Source organism: Homalodisca vitripennis, chromosome X (assembly GCF_021130785.1).
Source record: "Homalodisca vitripennis isolate AUS2020 chromosome X, UT_GWSS_2.1, whole genome shotgun sequence".
NCBI classification, from domain to species: domain Eukaryota; kingdom Metazoa; phylum Arthropoda; class Insecta; order Hemiptera; family Cicadellidae; genus Homalodisca; species Homalodisca vitripennis.
In genome coordinates, this window is record NC_060215.1 from 62,171,431 (window position 1) to 62,191,496 (window position 20,066).

General features: G+C 34.1%; 1 protein-coding gene across 2 annotated transcripts in view; it reads left to right on the plus strand.

The window, feature by feature from the left end:
• LOC124369065 overlaps positions 1 to 20,066 on the plus strand; it is a 92,288-nt gene that overhangs the window by 50,830 nt on the left and 21,392 nt on the right. For both annotated transcript variants that reach the window (XM_046826777.1, XM_046826778.1), the window contains exon 3: positions 18,113 to 18,152. In XM_046826777.1, the coding sequence (XP_046682733.1) occupies positions 18,113 to 18,152 (40 nt within the window). The remainder of the gene's footprint in view (positions 1 to 18,112; positions 18,153 to 20,066) is intronic.

A 20,066-nucleotide genomic window follows, 5' to 3' on the forward strand; every position in this document is an offset into this window, starting at 1 on the left:
ACTTATACTTAACCGTGTTTCTAAAATAATCATAAGGCAGGTGTCCTTTAGCTCTAGGAAAATTTGGTGGTTTTTACTACAGAACGATGGCTTCTTATACAGCCGAAAGAAAGAAGGAAGTTAAATAAAAGAAATCACTTCTCTATTCTTTATCTTACATCTTTAATACCTTAACACTGCTTCAGGTCGTCATATTACATGTTTACCGTTGTTTCTTTCAATTTAATTCTTAAACGAAAATATAGTCTAAGAATGACATGATTCTATAAAATACATCTATTATTTTACAGGATTCTGAAAACTTCCATTACTTGCAATCTTAAAATGAATAATATATCAGTTAAACTTAAAACCAAGCAATTCCGAATTCATTGTCATGTATTCCTCTCTATAAATTGGCATGCACTCTACCGCCATGAAAACGATAACTTGTAGAAGGATGCAGACTTCAAAACAGTGTTTGCGAGGTATTTGAATCGTGCTTTGAACTGGAATGACGTGTGCTCTAAAGTAATTTACGTCTTACGTAACGCGGTCAACTTCTGTTTACCGCAAGTCTTGACAATGGCCTACTTCGACCTGATCTCCACACAATTGGCGTGTTAGGTAAAATGTTGGACACGCTGTTGTATTAAGAGAATAAGAGCTACCCAGTTAATCTCACAACTAACTCCTTCTTAGTCCAAGGAAGAACCCTATTGATTTTTAGGTCATAAGTTCAAAAGGCAGCGAAATTTCCTCGTATGTAGTTAGTTCGGTAAAAACTTCTGTCAGTACATTCGATTCCATGTTATATCAGTTTACTCGGTTTGTTAAGGTAATAATGATAAGACACTTATTCTGTTTGACTCCCAAAGGCCAATATTGTCAAAAGAATTAGCCGTAATAAGGTAAAAAATGGTTACAAACCTATAATTCACAACATTTAAATTACGAGAGTTACGAGAATTACGGAGAAAACATTATGAGTGATGGTGTTGTGCATGAATCACGTCAAAAGTTTAATGATGGCCAAATGTCAATTCAATAATCAATTCGAGAAATGTCAAAGCTGAAGCGATTCGGCGATTTTGGTGGGTTTCAGTCAACATCTTTTGCTCAACAACACTCACATACAACATAATTGTCATAATGTTTTTTTGGTAAACACGGCACATTCTACGATGGATTTCTGCTGCACTAGCCCCTTCTGCTTGAAGGAAACGAAAAAAAAAAACTCCTTAATTCCCATTTGGCGGGAGAATCAATAGAGGTGGCCATGTTTATACGACTGCAGATCAGCGCAAACTAGCTATTTGAAATCGGCAGTGAGAAATTTTGTAGCGGGGAAGTTCGGCGATCGACTACTGCCCACACCGCGGACCTGCCACGTGTCTGGCCGTCATGACGTGATGTCGGAACTTGAAAGAAACTGCCCTTGTAGTACGTACCAAAACACAGGATAGCGGTCGAGGGTATATACAGCTAGAGGAAGACTGAAACCAAATGAAGCCAATGCACATGGACATGGGGATAGCACAACACTTTCTCCAGGACGTATTAGTTGGCTCTGTGATAATTGTACGCTAGTTGTCCTCCAGTTCGATTCCATTCTCTCTTGAAGTGCCAATTCACTTTCTTGTCACACTGCCGGTGCCGGACGTGACGGTTACGTAAATTCCGTTACGCCTGTTTAACAGGACGCTTAGCAGATAGTGCAAATTATTTTTAAGGACGTCATTTAAATATATATATATATATATATATATATATTCAAATTTTATGAAATAAGCTACTGTTTTATTATATAATATTCATTTATTTGTGCATATTTGTGATGATTGATGATAATTTTATCCATGAAATTGATATCGTGAATATCCTGGACATAGTGGATATAGGGACTAAATTTATACCATGAGTGTATTAATATTAGAAACATGTCATTCTGCAGTCATGTTCACAGAAACTTGTAAAATATATATTAAAAACTTATATAATATTATGTACTTTATATGTATTACTGCTGAAGTTGTAGTAATTTCCTCGCTAAGTAGTTCCACCCTTACACATACACAAAGTAGTTCCACCCTTCTCTATACTGTCTAGACAACTGTTATGTGACAAGGGCCTGAGAGATTCATAACCATGACACATGAGGTAGATAGACACTTTGAAGGTGATCACAGCACAAGTGCCAAGGCTGTAGAGCAATCCCCTCGAAGATTACTCGAGAAGAACCTTGCGAAATACTGATGGGTGAAAGGGACCGATTCGGAAACGGTTTACGAAGGATTTTCGCATATATTGACTTACATACAGTGTAGTGTACAATACGGTATGGCGTTACAGACTTCTCTGCATATTACTATGTTATAAAATTATTTTTATTCAATTCCACTTCACATATTTTTATTTATACGTTGATATATACATTTTATGTTTGGTTTGTAAAATATATTACATACAAATCACTGTTTATGGCGACGATAAACTGCATCATTAACAATACAAATAAAATACAGCTATTCTTAATTTTCAAATAAAGCTAGTATTGAAATAGCGTCAAATAAAATGTTGTAAAAGTTAAATAACAATTTTTTTGTTTTTTCAAGTTATAAGTTTTGTTTCAATGATCTCATTTAGTGTGTAAAAACGATTGTTGATTATCCAAACAGTAAGAGCGGTTTCTCATCTTCTCTTGGTTAGGCAGGCATGTCAATTCTTTTGGTAGGTCGTGCAGCTTCATGGCTATGTAAGAGGGGTTTTTTTCAAATTAGGAGAGATGATGAGCTGATTGGTGGTAACGTGTGCCGGGTATAGTATTTTAGTCATCTGACTATTCTTCAGTAGCGGTTGTCCATCAGTATACAAGATGACGTCTTTTAAGTAGAGTTTTACTATTATTATAATATTTAGGGTCCTGAAAACGTCTCTATAACTTCATCTGAAGCCCATCTCAGCTAAGACTCTTATGGCTCTTTTTTCAATATCAATAGTCTCTGAAGATCTCTTTCCGAGATTCCTCCCCGTACCACTAAGCCATATCTGGGGTGTGCTTCAAATAAAGAATGATAGGCAATGTTTGCAATAGACATGTCACTTACAGATATTGTGCGTTTTATAACGTAGAGAGAGGAATTTAGTTTAGAGAGGAAATTGCCTACGTGCTGTAACCAGAAAAGACCCTAATCGACAACTACTCCAGGCCAAATATCCTTGATATTTCTTTACATCTTTTCCCAAAAGCAAGTTTGTTTTTTGTCTAGATTTACCACCAAGTCATTTGAAAGGAATATTGATAAGCCATGTTCAGTGCTTTCAATGATTTGAAACCTAGATCATCTTTATGTCAGGAGCAAGGTGGTTTCATCGGCATACAGTAAAACTGTCAAGATTTGTTGTTCTGGTATGTCGTTACTGTCGTTAACAGTATCAACAGTACTGGTCCTAATACAGACCCCTGGGGCACTCCTCGATTTAAAGATAGAGGTCTTGATCTGGTTATTTCTGTAACACTACTTTTTGCTTTATTTCTGCTATTTGTTTCATGCCCATCTGATAGCTTTTGAACCACATCTTGGCTGTGCTTTGAATTCCTATTTTGTCTATCTTATGTAATATGAGTTTATGGCTCAGGCAATCAAATGCCATGCTCTGGTCTAGGAAGATAATTGTAACAAGTTTTCTTTCAACTCGATTGTCAATGACGTAGCTGTAAAGTTAATCAGGACTGCTGCGGTTGATTTTTCCTTGGCGAAACCGTGCTGTCGGTAATTTAGTAAACTGAACTTCTCACAATGGCCCAAAAGCCTTCGCAGGAAAACATTTACCAGGATTTTGGAGAAAGTTGGCATTATTGATATAGGTTTTTTAATTTCCATCTACTGTTTTACTGTCTTTTTTATGTTTTAAGGCGGATAGTAATTGACCTTTACTCAATGATTTGTTAATAATACTTGTGAGAGGGATTGTGAGTGATTCATTCCAGTTTTCAATATATTCGTAGGTATGTTGCATGTTGTTTCTAAAGCTTTTCGTTTGGAGTTTTTAATTATATTTATTTCTATTTGGTTTGTGTTTTGAAAATGGTAAAAATATGATTTTTGGCTGATGTTGTGTGTTGGTTTTTAATTACCCAGTATGTCCTTTAAAAACCGTGTCGTTATCTATTTGTCCTTCCGTCTATGCAATAATAACTCTTGATATAAACGTTCTACGGACTTGGAACAGGTTACATATTTGTCTCATGTTTGAAGCAAGAACTCTATCGATTTTGAGTTCAAGAGATCCACAGGCAGTAAAGTTGTGTTTCTGAAGGCGGCATATACAAATTCTGTGCAATGATGGTTACCATATATGAATTTATTTGGAATTTATGTATGTATATATGCAAGTATAGAAAGACTACCTCAGAGCAAGAAGCGGTCGTTCGACTATAATAAGGGAAACTCGATAATGCCTACTAAAGAAGCGACGGTCTGTCCATATCATTAATGACTCGAGTTGGTCGTATTAAATCCTTTATTACGTTCTGTTGGATCTTGCGATACAAAGATCTAGCAGTTTATAATTACTACTGTAAATAGTCTTAGTTTACCCTAAAAAATACACAGTTCTTTATACTCTGTGGTGGTTCGGAAATCACCTTTAAGCCTTTAGTCCCAAGGTAAAGTGTTAGAGAGGGCTTCTTAGCCCTAACTTCGCCTGGTAAAATAAGACATATATACTTTAATTTATTTTATTTTTATGAGGCAGATGGTATAGTCTTATTACGCATACTGCCCATTGTAATATTATGTGACTGTTTCAAATAATAATTTACCTGACTTAAAGCGATAATAGCAGGATTTTTCCGTTGTTCAGTGGTAGAAAAAAATCAGTAACACTTCGCTTAGCTTCCTCAGGTGGATAAATAACCTAACACGTAGCTGTAATCTAGGTTTATATTAACAAATAATCATTATAAACATATTGTATATTAAATGCATAGGCCATAATTGTAAGTCACTATGATAAAAAATGTATAAAACATAGATTTTATATAATACAAATAAAGAATACACTTAATAATGTCTTCACGCAGTAATCAGCCACTGACAACTATTACGTGCAAATACAACCATCTCGTTATTCCGTGCAGACGTATATGTGTTCTTGATGTTATTTTATAGTAATTATATCAAAGGAGTGGTTTTACATACCATACTTCAATCTTCTTTTCTTCCTCTATTCTTCTTGTTGGATTACCTTGATTATCCAACTAGTTATTAAACTAGTGATTCCTGACTTTACCGAATCACAAGCCCCCAGTGTGATTTGATTATTTTTAACGTAGATTACAGTTTTGTAAGATTAGTTATCCATCAGAGGAAGAGATCAGATTCCAGATCTTGAAATATTAGTATTACTGATTTCATATATCACTGAATGATTTCAAAATTCCGAAAAGTAATTTTACTTTAAAAATCCATCCATCGTGACAAATTAACTTACAAAGAATGAAGAAGTTATTAAATATATTGTTCCTCCTCTCAAAAATCGACATCAAAGCAGTAAACTGGTACTTTTGTCAAAGCCTATTAAGTAATCCCCTGGTTAACTTAGCGATTCGGTTCATTATTATCTTGGTATACTTAACCTCACCTTTCACTAGCCTCCTGGTAGGCTGAACCTTCCGATTCACTAATCTCTTATTGAAACTGAATCCTCCGGTTCATTATTCTCCTGCTAAACCTAAACCCTCGGTTTACTAACCTCCTTCTAAATTTAACACCTTATTCACTAACACTCTTGTAAATGTAGTCCACAACTTAACTCTTTTGGTCAACATAAACTCCTGGTAAATATAATCCCTACTGAACTGCCTCTTGGTTATCTTAACCACTTGATATATATCAATCGGGCAATTTTAGCCCTGGTGAACATTTAGCCTCTTGATTTTTGTAAGTCAATGGCAAATTTAAATTGTCTGGTAAAAGTAACCTCTATTGTAAGTAAACAACCTTTTAATCTGCTGGTCACATTAACCTCTGACTAGTCACATTACCACTCCGTTACTTTACCTCAGCTTTACTTTACCACAATGGGGCGGTCAAAGCCCCAACTGAACCGTTAGACGACTCATGGATAGATCTGTCCGTGCAGCACGCACCCTTTCTTTAAATTGTATTCGAAGGTCTTGTAGCGTTATGTGGTTATGTAGTGCAATTCAGTAAATTACATATCCTTAAATAAATAAGTAGACAACTTATTAACTAACATAGAGGATCAGTACAACATCACAGACAACCTTGAAATAGAAATTACACATTTATTTAAGTAAAACATTTGTATACATTAACAAACCAAATTTTTGTGGCTTCATAAATATGAAACACTATTAGTGATTCCTTTAGCGTATCACAACGCTTTTATCTATTTATTTTCACATATATTATAGTTGTTTTATATTTGTTATCCACGTGATGACTATATCAGATTGCAGATCTCAAAATATTAGCTTTAACTGATTTTATTCATCGAAATTCTTCAAAGTCAACATCAAATCAAAAAGAGTCAAAATACGATGCAATTAAATATAAGTGTAAGAAATACTCTCTAAGAAAAAGATAAGCTTACTCGAAACATCTTCTTCAGAACATTAGTACGAGTATTATAATTATCAACATCAACATCTGCTTGGTTTAATTGTACAACGACTAAAGTGGTTTCTAGGTTTCTTTGTGACAGTTTCACAAATTGGCTTTATTATTCCACCGATGTTCTAACGTAAATGTATAGTCATCTTGGTTAACATTTGGTAATTATATTGACAGCGTTAAACGGTTTCCTTTTCAATGACACCAAAGTGAAAACAGGAAACGGTCCAATGTGTCAGTGGTATACATAACCGCGCTATGGCTCGCATATTATCGAGCTTACGTAACCTGATGTGCGGGCGCGGGCGCAGCCGCTAGTCGGCCACTCTACAGTGCAAGTATTGGTGCCACAGCACTGTAGGCGCAGTCCAAGAATGGAGCGTTATGCGATGGCCTATAAAGAAGAACGGTTTGAATGGACGTGGTTGGCTCTTCAATGTGTTGACATAGTGTTGATAACAGATACTTTATTGCAAGAGAGGTGTCCTGCAATGAGTTGAGCATGTTATGTATGTAGTAAGTCAGTATAGTTTAAGTACATGTTTATTTTTAAAATTTTCAAATCTCACTCTAGGTTTCCGTAGAAATGCAAGTACTGTTCAACACTGATTTCAACGAGGCCACTGTTATATTATAGCTTTTCAAGTGCTTGTAAATGATTTTTAACAAAGTTTTCTAGGGCATCATATATCTTATGCAACTTAGCAAAATTATGTCAATTATATGTTTTACAAGAGGTGTTCACCTGTAATTGTGTAATCAATTTGAATTTTATACTATGAAGCTTTGGGATACTAGGTTAAAAATTAGGCTGTCAGAACCAACGCATATGAGTAACAGAAAGTTATTTGGATTTACGGACATTTCTATGCACGTATATTTTTAGCAATCACGATTTCTGTAGATCAAAATTAAGGTACGCCATAGTCTGTGATACGAAATTTCACCAATATGAAACCTGAGGTAAGGACAACTTTCGAAGTCAACATCATAGTTCGGCGTTATCTCAACACCTGCCAAGACAAGTTGGAGTCAGATCAGTAAAAAAGTTATCTGAAAGTATCAGAAATTCCAACAACCAAAATCAATTAAAAGTGCCTCGTAGATGGTTTTTTATAGACATAATGTGTGAGACATATTTATCTATCTATCTTTTGTATAGATAAATACCTACAACCCTTAATTGAAATAAACTCATCTATCCTTTATATCCGATTGATTAAATATCTTAAAAACCTGCATTAATAATGTATATATATATATATATATATATATATATATATAAATGCAATATTATATATATATATATATATATATATATATATATATATATATAACTCCCTTGAGCCATATTTTCTATACATAATATCAATATACATACATTCTTCTTTTAAAAGTTTTTTTCTGTGGGCCTAGTTACAAAATATGCCCAAATACTACCTAAAATGCCTTAAACTTCTCGTAGAATTTCCAAACTTTTTTATTTTCGTCATGTCTTCAGAGATCAATTGTCGGCAACTAGAAATGTTTAATTGCCCGAACTAAAACCCGAATCAACTGCCTTAAGATGTGAGATGGTCTCTGGCAAGCGTCTTACAATTGCCTAACTACTCTTTGTAATTTATTTTTATTTTAATTTACTTTACATTTACAGGTAAAGTTTAGTGTTTAGAGATAAAAAATAACTTTAAAGTGAAAGGAGTTCGTTTATGTACGGCCTTTAATTTCTGTGGTGGGCATTTTTGTATTTTCAATGGTATATTAAATTAAACATCAAAGTTTACAGTGGTAGATATCTTTTAAAAAATACGGTCATTTATGGTATCATTTAAAAGTTCGAGTCATGAAGTATAAAAATGTTTATTTTGGTGCGGGTTCGTATCACAAGATTGGCAATCAAAACACTATTTTCTGTACAATTTAAACCGCCATTTTGAAAAGAATAGATTGAATTCAAAGTTTTTATCGCCACAATGTTTAGAATGCAAATACCAGTAAAAGGTTATACAACATGAGGTGTGTTTGCATTTTAAAGTTTTTAAACTCCAACATTAGACCTTTTTTGGGACACCCTGTATGCTTAGTGTTTACATTTTTTATACGAACTCTTTGGGGTCGATTTAGTGGAGAATCCGTTCTAAGTTCAACCTCTGCAGCTAGACCTTTTACCACTATACATTTGAGACCGGTGGTCTGAAACACGCTGTATACAGGGTGTCAATTAAGTCTGGAACCTCTTTTTTAATTTTTGAACCACAATAGAAAGAAATACCAAAGTTCACATGTGCTTACTGGTGATAGTAACGCACACATCTGCCCAATTACCGACCAGATAATCCCTTTGGGGGACGGTCCACAAGGAGTCAAACAAAATTCTTAAATAGCAGCATAGGTCAAGTTTGGTATCAAATTAAAGGTCTTACTTAGCAGAGTACAATGCCACAAACCGGACTTCAAAAGGTGGATTCATTCAGTAGTTATAGCTATTTGAATTTCAAAACAATTGAACAATGTAAATTATTAAGTATTACAAGTAAACACCAATTTTTAAGTACCTGTGATCAAAGTAAGTGTTCAAAATGTTCCCCTCCCATCATCTGACAATGTAGTAATCGAAGCCAGGAATCAATAATTATTACCAATAACACAACTACTGTTAGAATGTGAAAGTGGCAGATAGAGTCATACACAGCATCCACAGAAACTTAACGTTTGGACAGGTATTACAGGAAATCAAATTATGGGCCCATTATTTATCAATGGTAATTTAAACGGTGTCTCGTATCTAGCAATGCTCCAAAATGAGATAATTCATGCACTACAAGCTGCTCTTGGTCGAAAATTTCAAAGAATTTATTTCCAACAAGATGGCGCGCCACCACACTTTGCTCTCCTTGTTAGAGAATACTTGGATACAATATTCCTTCGCAGATGGATTGGAAGACATGGTGCAGTAGAGTGGCCTGCTCGTTCCCCTGATTTATCTCCGCTGGATTTTTTTTCTTTGGGGATACCTCAAAGATAAAGTTTATCGTACTAAGCCTCGAGATTTGGCGCACCTAAGAAATCTCATTGTCCAAAAAGCTCAAAATATTCCTCGTGACTACCTTCAAAATGCAGTGGATGGCTTTTACAACCGCCTAGGACATTGCCAGACGATAGGAGGGGAACATTTTGAACACTTACTTTGATCACAGGTACTTAAAAATTGGTGTTTAATTGTAATACTTAATAATTTACATTGTTCAATTGTTTTAAAATTCAAATAGCTATAACTACTGAATGAATCCACCTTTTGAAGTCCGGTTTGCGGCATTGTACTCTGCTAAGTAAGGCCTTTAATTTGGTACCAAACTTGACCTATGCTGCTATTTAAGAATTTTGCCTGACTCCTTGTGGACCGTTTCCCAAAGGGATTATCCGGTCGGTAATTGGGCAGATGTATGCGTTACTATCACCAGTAAGCAAGTGTGAACTTTGGTATTTTTTTATATTGTGGTTTAAAAATTAAAAAAGAGGTTCCAGACTTAATTGACACCCTGTATAGGCAGTGGAACAACCTCAGACTACATATATAATTGAGTATTATGAGAAGTGTAAATTAGATTGGAAATTGCTATAACGTAGTCTAATTTTCCGATTGTTTGCCTTCGGTAATATTTTTGAGCTTCCGTACAAGTTTATATATACCCCAACCCCATACCTCCCAAAGCTTCATTTAGGTGATCACCCAATATTCAATTTATAACGTATTACATCTTCCTTTGTAAGCATTTTGTTCCAGTTTTGTTAAAAAAATCCCAGTTTACTGTCAACCTAAGACTACTTGTACGTGTTAGCTAACTAAACGTCCTCTACTAAAACACAGTGTTTGACTTGGTGAAAGAATTATTGATTTTAGAATAAGAAGACACTGATCAGAATAAACCATTAATATAAGCATAAATCAAGTCTTTTGGTGGGTGTAATTTTGCGCTCATACATCATCTGAAATACAATTGTATTGTATTGATAAATTTGTTTATTTTTTTATTCTGGTACTGACTTGTCCATAACCTATTTGAGACATACTGCAGAACACTCCTGGTGTAAATCCAGCGGTCAGGACTCATGGTCCGTTACTCTCTGGAGAGGTGGATGACCGCTCCAGCGCTCCAGCGCCCCCACACCTCAGGCCACTGATCCTTTACCAACGACTCCTTAACCTCACTCTGCTGTTCGACTCTCTAAAGAAGGAGATTAGGGTACTAGCTCTGTAGCAGATGCATAGTCCGGTAATTTTGTTTGTAATTAATATAAGGTTAAAGCTAGCCACCGACGGATGAAAACCATGTACGACGCTTCCCATATGCTCATTACAGTACGGTTTCGTTACTTTAGTTACTTTTATATTCTTGGTGGAAAGTAGTTCAACGTCATTGATTTGACATTTTCAGAATGATTAGTTATTTTTGTAAAGAAATATGTTATTGATCATACACTGATACTGAATCTTATTCGTACAATACATTTTTACAAACTTTCAGTTTACGTTGATATTTACTTAGTTTTACGTTTATACAAATATTTCACTGTTTGCACTTAACTGATAGCTGTTTGGTGCAACATAGACATCCGTATGTCCACTTTGGATTAGTTACTATCAAGAAATGAACAACTATAAATTTAGCTGTTTTTGTTTCAACGTATTTGTGTTTTTAATGTAGTTAGGTGCATAGCGATGCAGTACATTAAAAATAACACTAACACGTTTATTTTGGCCACAAAGTATAATCAAAAATTCCTCCAAAATATACCCAGCTTCATTTAAATTTGATTACATTCAGGAAATTCCATTTATCCAACCTTATAAAAACAGAATTACGTCACATTTTAACAACCCAAGATTTAACCACTTGATAAAATCTAGTAAAAATTGATAAATCTCACAAATTTCGAACACATTTAATTTAAACACTTTGTCAATGGGTCATCGATTGGTTGTCAATAAAATTTATTATCTCGTATAGCTTTACTATTAGCAGAACTACAAGAAAAAACCCCAATTACAAAACATCCTTTACGGAATTAAATCCAATTCCTTAAATACAAATTAATATAAAGTGAGCTATTTTAATGAAGTTCAATTATACGCAATTTATAAAATTTAAATTAGTTGTCTTTTATAATAAAGTCAAAATTAGCTAATAACGGGACGACTGAGAAGGTGCACATTTTGTTAAAAGACATTTTCCGTTAATGGTATTGTAACGTTGTAATTGCGTATGCTTATTACATTCACTTTAATTAATACCGCAATCTGTCTGCAAATTGGTAAGATAACAATATGTGTAAGTTATTCATCATTCCTAGTTATCCTGAATGGAAATAAGTTTATAAATGCACGAGGATAATACATGTTTAAGTTTGTCATGCCTCACATTATTCGGTAGCGTAATAAATATGTCTAGAACTCTATGAAGGCAGCAAATGTTGTCCATTTTTATTCATTTCATTACATTATGGTAATATTTTGAGAATTATTTGAGAACGACATCTAGTAAGTGCTTTTTACCTCGAGTTAACCAGTATCGTAATATGCATGGGGATTCTTGTAGACGGTAGTTGTTATCTTTCTCACTGAATCAAATATATTAGTTCTATTATCTGGTTGATTATCTGGTTCGGTGGTCTGATTTCTCTATTATACTTATTCAGACACAGTGTATATGTTGATGTACGCTTTTGGCAACCCACTTGATTGTTGTTGGCAGAGAAATAATTAATTGTGAAAGAGAAAAATGCATAATTGGAATGATTAGACCGTTAGGTGGCGTGTGTGAAAGGTGTGTAGCGGCTCGGAAAAAACGAAAGTAAGCTGCGCGGTGGCAGTATGCAACGGTCCGATTTCATCACAACTGCGCGGCGGCGCGGCGGCGGCGCGGCGACGACGCTTGCCACATGCGCATGCGCTCACGTAGTGTTCACTGTTCAGTGCCGGCCCGGCTCATTTCCATATACACCTGTGGAGTAGAATGTCAAATTCAGAACCGGAATTCTATAGTCTACAAATTCATTTCATTTGTACTTTTACTTGTAAAAATATCCAGCTCTGGCATTTCAGATGTGTAGGCAAGGTAGTTTTATGTTATACTCTTACTCGGAAAGAGTAACGAGTTACATTTTTATGTAGTTTAAACAAATTATGAAATCAATTGTCTTAATAAATGTAGGGATTGCATACATAGAAGCTCTCACATCGAATAATAAGGTTCAATTCCACAGTAATGTTATGAAACAAATAAAAGCTATTGATGTACCATCATTTAACTATGCAATTACGAGATGAAATGAAATAGAGTCACAATGTTGAACTAAATTCCCAGATGTCATATTATACTAGTGTGAATGTATTGTTTATAATATGTATTTGTAGTTTGAATAACTGTAATGTAAAGAGTTATACAACCGTTTTAACTGTTTCTCTTCCTGAAATTTCGGTATAACCTCAGTTACACATATATTAATAAAAATTTATTCTAAATGAAAATTCTAGGTTGTAATAACGAAGTTGAAACTGTAGAACCTTCTTGTGTTTTGAGCTGTGGAAAATGAACTTTATAAAAGTTGAGTTGTGTAATGGTCCAACATTAAGAAAGTCGTGTTTTAAATTTATATTTAGCTATAAAATTATTAACAATACGACATTTTGAATCTTGTTTTAATACTTACAAACGAAGGGATGGATTGTAATTAAATGTTCAAAAAAGTACCCGGTGATTTTAACAGTTACGTATATCTCTTGGTATTTTTGGTACTTTTACTGTAGAGGTTCAACAATACGTTCCATAAAAATATACCAAACAATCGTCACCTTACTTAAAATTCTAATGGGATCGGGAAGGTCACAAAACCGCCAAAGACATGGAAATTACAACCGAGGGTAATCGGTCGAAGGATATCAAGTATAGTCTGTTTTGGGGAAAATAGTTATTTCTAGTAATGTTATTTCCAACGGCATAACACATCAGTTAAATAAACTGAGTATTTAAGAATTGCCTTAAAATCAACAATTCTAATTATTAAATATAAATCTCAACAATATTGCCCTATGTGAACCCAAAACTTCCCTTTTTTAAATTAATTAAAAAAAAAACAGCCCCCACTATCTTTGATCGAAAATGAGAAATTACCTCAAATACGAATTTCATAGAGTCGAATCCGGAATATGGTGTGGGTATTTTAAATTCTATTTGCCAAACTAAGTGTGACATAGCATACTGAAGCAGAATAACGTCGACACGAAGCTTGGTATGAATAATGGCGTGGAAGACATCTATAGACAATTTAGGTTAGTAAATTTGCCACTCTTTGGATACATATGAACGCCTATGCATGTTACGTGGTACGGAACAAAAAGAAACTTTTTTGGTCTATAATGTACATAGATATTTTAAACGTAGTTATGGAGATATGCCATCATTATGTGTAACAATAATATGACGATGGAACATTGTCCGTAATATCCTGTCAAAGCATTCATCATTGGTAATGGTTGTTCTAAAAACATAACAAGTAAATTAATGCATCAGTCTCGTAAAAAGGTTACAAAAATGGGATTCTGAAGAAGTTGGAAAGTAAGGATATTGAAGTTTTATTTTGACACCAGTGGAACCATTTAACATGTTTAAAGGGAATTGTCAAAATTCATTATTTTATGTTACGTTGAATGAGGGTGAATGTACTGCTCAGTCTTGGTAGTTTTTATGATTATAATGAGACTAAGTAAGTTATTGATACTTATTATTGTATTAGCAAGGCAACGTGTTATTCACTTAGATAAGTCAACCGATTCTTAAACATGTAACTAGATTGCTATAATATTTCACATTATTTTGTATTTGCATAATTAACTCTTAAGTCATTAATTTGTGAATTCGAACATGTTTCATGTTGAAAATAGACCATTATATGTACTGTTGTAACAATACTTTTGGAGCCTTGGAGCTTGGAATGTTCTATCAGTGCTGTACCAAATCATCCTTAGTTCTCCTTGAAAATTAAACGCCCTTCTATACAATCCCACAGCCCTCTTGCACGGGGTGCCGGAATCACTTGCGCCGTCCCTGCGTCACTCGCTTCGCCGCTGCTCCTGCCGCACCAGTGCCTCGGTCGTGAGTTGAAGAGTGAAAGTGGACTGGTTATAGTTCGTGAAGCAAAGCTCAGCTCGATGATGTACAAACACGACAAGCTCTCCCGAGGTTGCTCTAAAATTAACAATGTTTGTTATGTCATTTGTAGACTTACTATATTCATTAATAATTAGAAACTTAAAATGTCGCCATGATTAAACAGAGTTATTAGAATAAGAGCATGGGTGCTTTGAATTATTCATTGTAACAAACGTATCTTTAGACAGAAACAATTTTTTTCTCGGCTATTTCTTACTAAAGAAGTTTAAACTAAAATACAATTTCCATATTAATTATACCATTTTGAATGTTATTGGTTGTCTCAAAATACTCTTGATTAAAAATTTGTACCATTCATTTCCAAATAAGCAATTTATTCTCTTATTGATCATGGAAAATATAAATAATAAAAACTCAGTATCATAAAGAAATTATATTACAATATAGCAGTAAACGATTGTAGAACGTAACTAATACTAGTTTTTAATTGCGTCATCAACTAGGAATCAACTAAGGTCATAATGATTACTGTTCTTTTCAAACGTTTGAAGATGATTTTACAGCAATAAATTCTTTATTATAACTCTAACATTTCATGAACCTTTTCAAATACCTGTGTGGCAAGACACGTTAACGGGATGGGATTTATTCAATTTGAAGGGATCACTGTTATCAAGAACTAAATACCGTTTGTTCCATTGCTGTATTTTGATTACCACTGTATTGTAGAGAATGTAAGTTTGAACGTTTTACAGCTGGCTTGACATTAACGGGACTGGTCTCCCTCCTCTGTTTTATTTGCCAGTAATTACATGGACTAACAGTACAGGCGCGGTTATATAAACTCCTTTTATTAGCAGATTATTCATGTTCTGTCCTATATCTCATCAGTTCTTGACATTACCTCGCCTATCAACGCGACGAATAGACCTTTACAGTCCCACGTGTTTTATATTTTATGTGAAAATGTTAAGCTATTCCTTGGAAGGTCTATAACATTGCTTGAGCAAACAAGTACTAACTTATTTAAATTTAAGCACTTAAACCAATATTTAAAACTGTTATTTTTGTGAGGCCTTTCGATAGCAGGGCTATCTTCGTCAGACACGTCACAAAAGTAAATACAAAAGGAAAATTTGATTTTTAATAATAATTAAACACATGTGATTTTAATATTAATTTGTCCTGTGTGGCTTAGTGTGTAAATACAATTAAATCATTACTGGAATTATACTATATCAATTTTTAATGTTATTTTTGTAATCTTCGTGAAAGTAATATTGAATTTTGTATTGGTCCATCTTCTTGATTTAATAACTCTTCTGTGTTTGTTTGATTTATGTAATATGACACCCATGCATTTAAATATCTTTGTGTGTTAACGTGTTTGGATAGTTTTCACACTAAGCCACACAGGACAAATTAATATGTGTCTGATGAAGATAGCCCTGCTATCGAAAGGCCTAACAAAATTAAAAGTTTTTAATATTGGTTTAAGTGTTTAAATTTAAATAAGTTAACAGTAGCCAATACAAGCTCCAATCTTAGTTAATTCGTTTTAGTTAAGTTTATATTCCAGTATTAAAAGTTAGTAAAAGCTGATATTTCCTGACCGGGTTTATTTAAATGGCATCTAATGTTTGAACTCAGTAGTATGGGATAAGATAACATATATTTCAAGAAATTAATAGAGTTCATACAAACGATGAAAGGCACTAAAGACCCTCCTTTTCACTAACAATGGTTTTAAATTATCTGTGTTAGGAGCAAGAATAAATAAGGAAGCTATCTATGTTTCCCACTGTCTACAAAGAAAGTACTGGTGTCTTTGGTATTGTAAAAAAGAGAAAGGTTGATGTTTATAGCTCACTAGGCAAAGAATAAAACATTCTTATCTTCTGGTGTGTACCCCCAATGGCTGTGAACACAGTTACTTGCCGACACGTAATGGCAAGAAGTTCAAAAAGTGAAGAACAATGTCTCGTAGTTAGGTGTTAGAGGGCTTGTAAACATTTAATGTGACAGTTGCAGCCACTTAACTGCCAGTACAAATATGTTGTCTACGTTATTTTCAAGGGGAACAAATGAAAACATCGTCAACGTCCTTTAACAGTATATAGTTACTACTCAGCCTTCATAGCGAATTTCACTTAGAAATCTATAGCTCTGGGTATTACCTGACAAACAACATTTTTATAACCTTGTACATAAGATTTGTATACTGTGAGAACGCATTTTTTGTTTAAACTTTTACACTTATGCTTTTATGCGTTCAGCAAACGCGTGCCATTGTACATATATTTTTGTTCCTCTGTATGATTTTTTGGCACAGTAGCTAACGTATTTTTTACATGACGGAAGTTTCGGAAACTTGCTGACAAACTGAATCACTGAGGATACAATCATTAAACATTCAATATTCATTAAAAGTATAAATCTTAACATTAATTTACAACACATTAAAATTCAGTGAAGGATAGATAAGTGTTAAAGAGTTATTCATTAACATTATATAAGAGAAAAGTCTTTCAATTAAGAAATATACATTGAACCTTAAAACCTGATATAATAGTAATATATATTACTAATTAGTAAAGAGTGATCATATGTAGACGGTTAGGAATCCGGTCCGAGTCCTAATTATACATGTCATTTTCAATAAATTGTCATTCAAACTAGTGTTTATAGTTGTTATCTGATAAAATGGTTGCTTAACATGGGATTACTTGGCTTTAAAGAGTCTTTCTCTACTTATATTAAGATATTTAATCAAATTTGGATTCCAATATTAACGGTTGATCAAAGTAAGACGAAATTATGGGGCGCTCATTGATTAAAATCGATAACTAAGTAATCGAACGAGAAAAAGTAATCAACTTAGATGGTACCATTCCATAAAATGACGAAACCTAAGCAATCAAAGTCATAATAATTTTCATCGATTTTGAATAAACAGTATCAAATTACATTGTTTAGAACAGTACCTTACATCAGAGTTATTGAAAGTTAATTATGTTTCATAAAACCGGGCATAATTGAGAAGTATTAAGTGGATATCTTCTGAATGTGTGTACATATATAAATGTTGGTGAGGATAGTTTAATAGTTTAATAGAATTATTCACCAGTTAATTTCATCTTTAACATTTCTCCTGATAAAAATATGTACCATCACAACATTAGTTTAATGTAGCGAGTATAGCACCTTTTTCGCTGGACAAATAAAAAGCAGGTCTTGAGTGTAGCTATAGAAATCTATTACTAGTAATACCAATGGCTTATTTCCTTTTTTTAACATAATAACACGGTGTTTATGTTCCAGATGCTTTACTCAAATTTCGGGCTGTGGATGGTGATAGCGGGTAAGTTTTATTAATCTTAAACTACTTTGATATACGAATTATTTTACTGCATAATGAATTATCGCAAATTGTTTAGAGTCACAAATATCAAATTTGAATGTTCAGTTCCATTTCACCTTCCGCTTAGCGCAGCGTCTGAAATCCGACGCTGTCAGAGGTCTGAAGAGATGCAAAAATGTCGGTGACGAAGAAGCTCTTTGCATCGTTTCAACGTCAGAGACATTGGCTCATTGATTCATCAGGTGCACAATTGGTTATGAAGTGAAATACCGATTGTTGACCAAAATAGATAATTTGATATATTGATATCAATATGTAAATTAGAATGACACAGAATTTTAATCAAGCAATCTGGAAGATGGATCTATGACAGGTCTAACATCACATACTGGCTCAAGAACCGCAATCAACAACCTAAACGACCTGTGATCAATCATAAACCAGTTCATACTTCGTCATATTTGATCTCAGAGTTTTTTTATGGTTTTCATATCAAATATACGCGTTTTAGATATCCAACTTCTCTGCGATTTTCTATACTGTTTATTTATTTTACAATCAGACTTTTAATGACATAAAGGCCTCATAACCTGATATGAGGAATAACCGAATGCCTAATAACCCTCCTGGAGGCAACTCAAGATCGAGATGTGTTCTAATGATGTCACTTAAATAGAAGCACAATTTCTGCCGATATGAATAAAAAGTATGTAAATCTGTTGCATTCAAGAGTAGAAACAAGACGAACGCACGGTCTAAGACGTAGGAAGTTGGATCTCAGTTATAGTTAAGGGTCAATTCCTGCCTGTGATAGTAACACTTTTTATCAATACCATCGTCCGTGTACGATATTGACTCTTCCTAATTCTGTTGGATAATATCCTTGCAAATGCTAGTGGCGCAGTGGACAGGCAGAGTGTGATTGTTGAATTGAAAAACTGTACAAAACTGTTATTTTCAGCCCTACTCATGATGTCATTGTGAATTATTAGACAAGTATCAGAATTGGTTGCAATTAAATAATTAAAGTATATTGCAGGATCTTCAAGGTCTAGGACAACTGTGTCTGGGTACTGGATGTTTAGAGGTTGTACATTTTGACATTAGTAGTTTCAGACACTTTCACTGATACGATAAATATGTCGTAATTACAGCTTTTATGGCAGAATGATACATCGTCAATGCCCTTTCTCCACATCGTAAACCATGTGCCCAATGCCATGTACAAGCTTATGTTCAGGAATGCATCCGCTTTCACTGCATTGTCTTCAATGTGTATCAGTTGTAGAATATATATTTTCTATCAGTTTTCTTGACCTGCTTTGATCCTCAACATTAAAGTAGAATACATTAAAAACTAAACCTAAGCCTTTTGAAAAGTCCTGAAAAGTGCCCTTTGTTCAATAGTTAGCCAGTAGATCACACGTGTTACAACCCTACCAACATTTTCTGTTTGGTCCAATCCCGGGGTCCAACATTTGACTACAGAAGCGAATAGCATTCCCTTACATTTTAATGTGTGACAAAACAATTAACAAATGGAAAAATTGTAAAATATTTGAGTATTTATTATGAAGAATATTTTGCTAACAAATAAAAATAAACAATGGGTTTTAACTTTTCCCCGATAAATGCAGTTTTGTGGTATATCAGCAGTTCCTCTTGAATTGTCTGCATTTTAATAGTACTGATCGTCTGCCAGTACAGAATTTTCTTGTTGGGTAAAACCCCAACCGTCCTGACCAGATTGAACCACCTCGTAAAGTTTTAATTTTCAAAGGAATCAGCAACGAGTATTTTAGATCAAGTTAACCACATGAAAACTGAAATGGAGACTTTTCACGCTCCTTCAGAGTACGATTGTCAATAAAGTGTTTTCTGTTACACATATTTTGCATTTGAACATTATTAAAG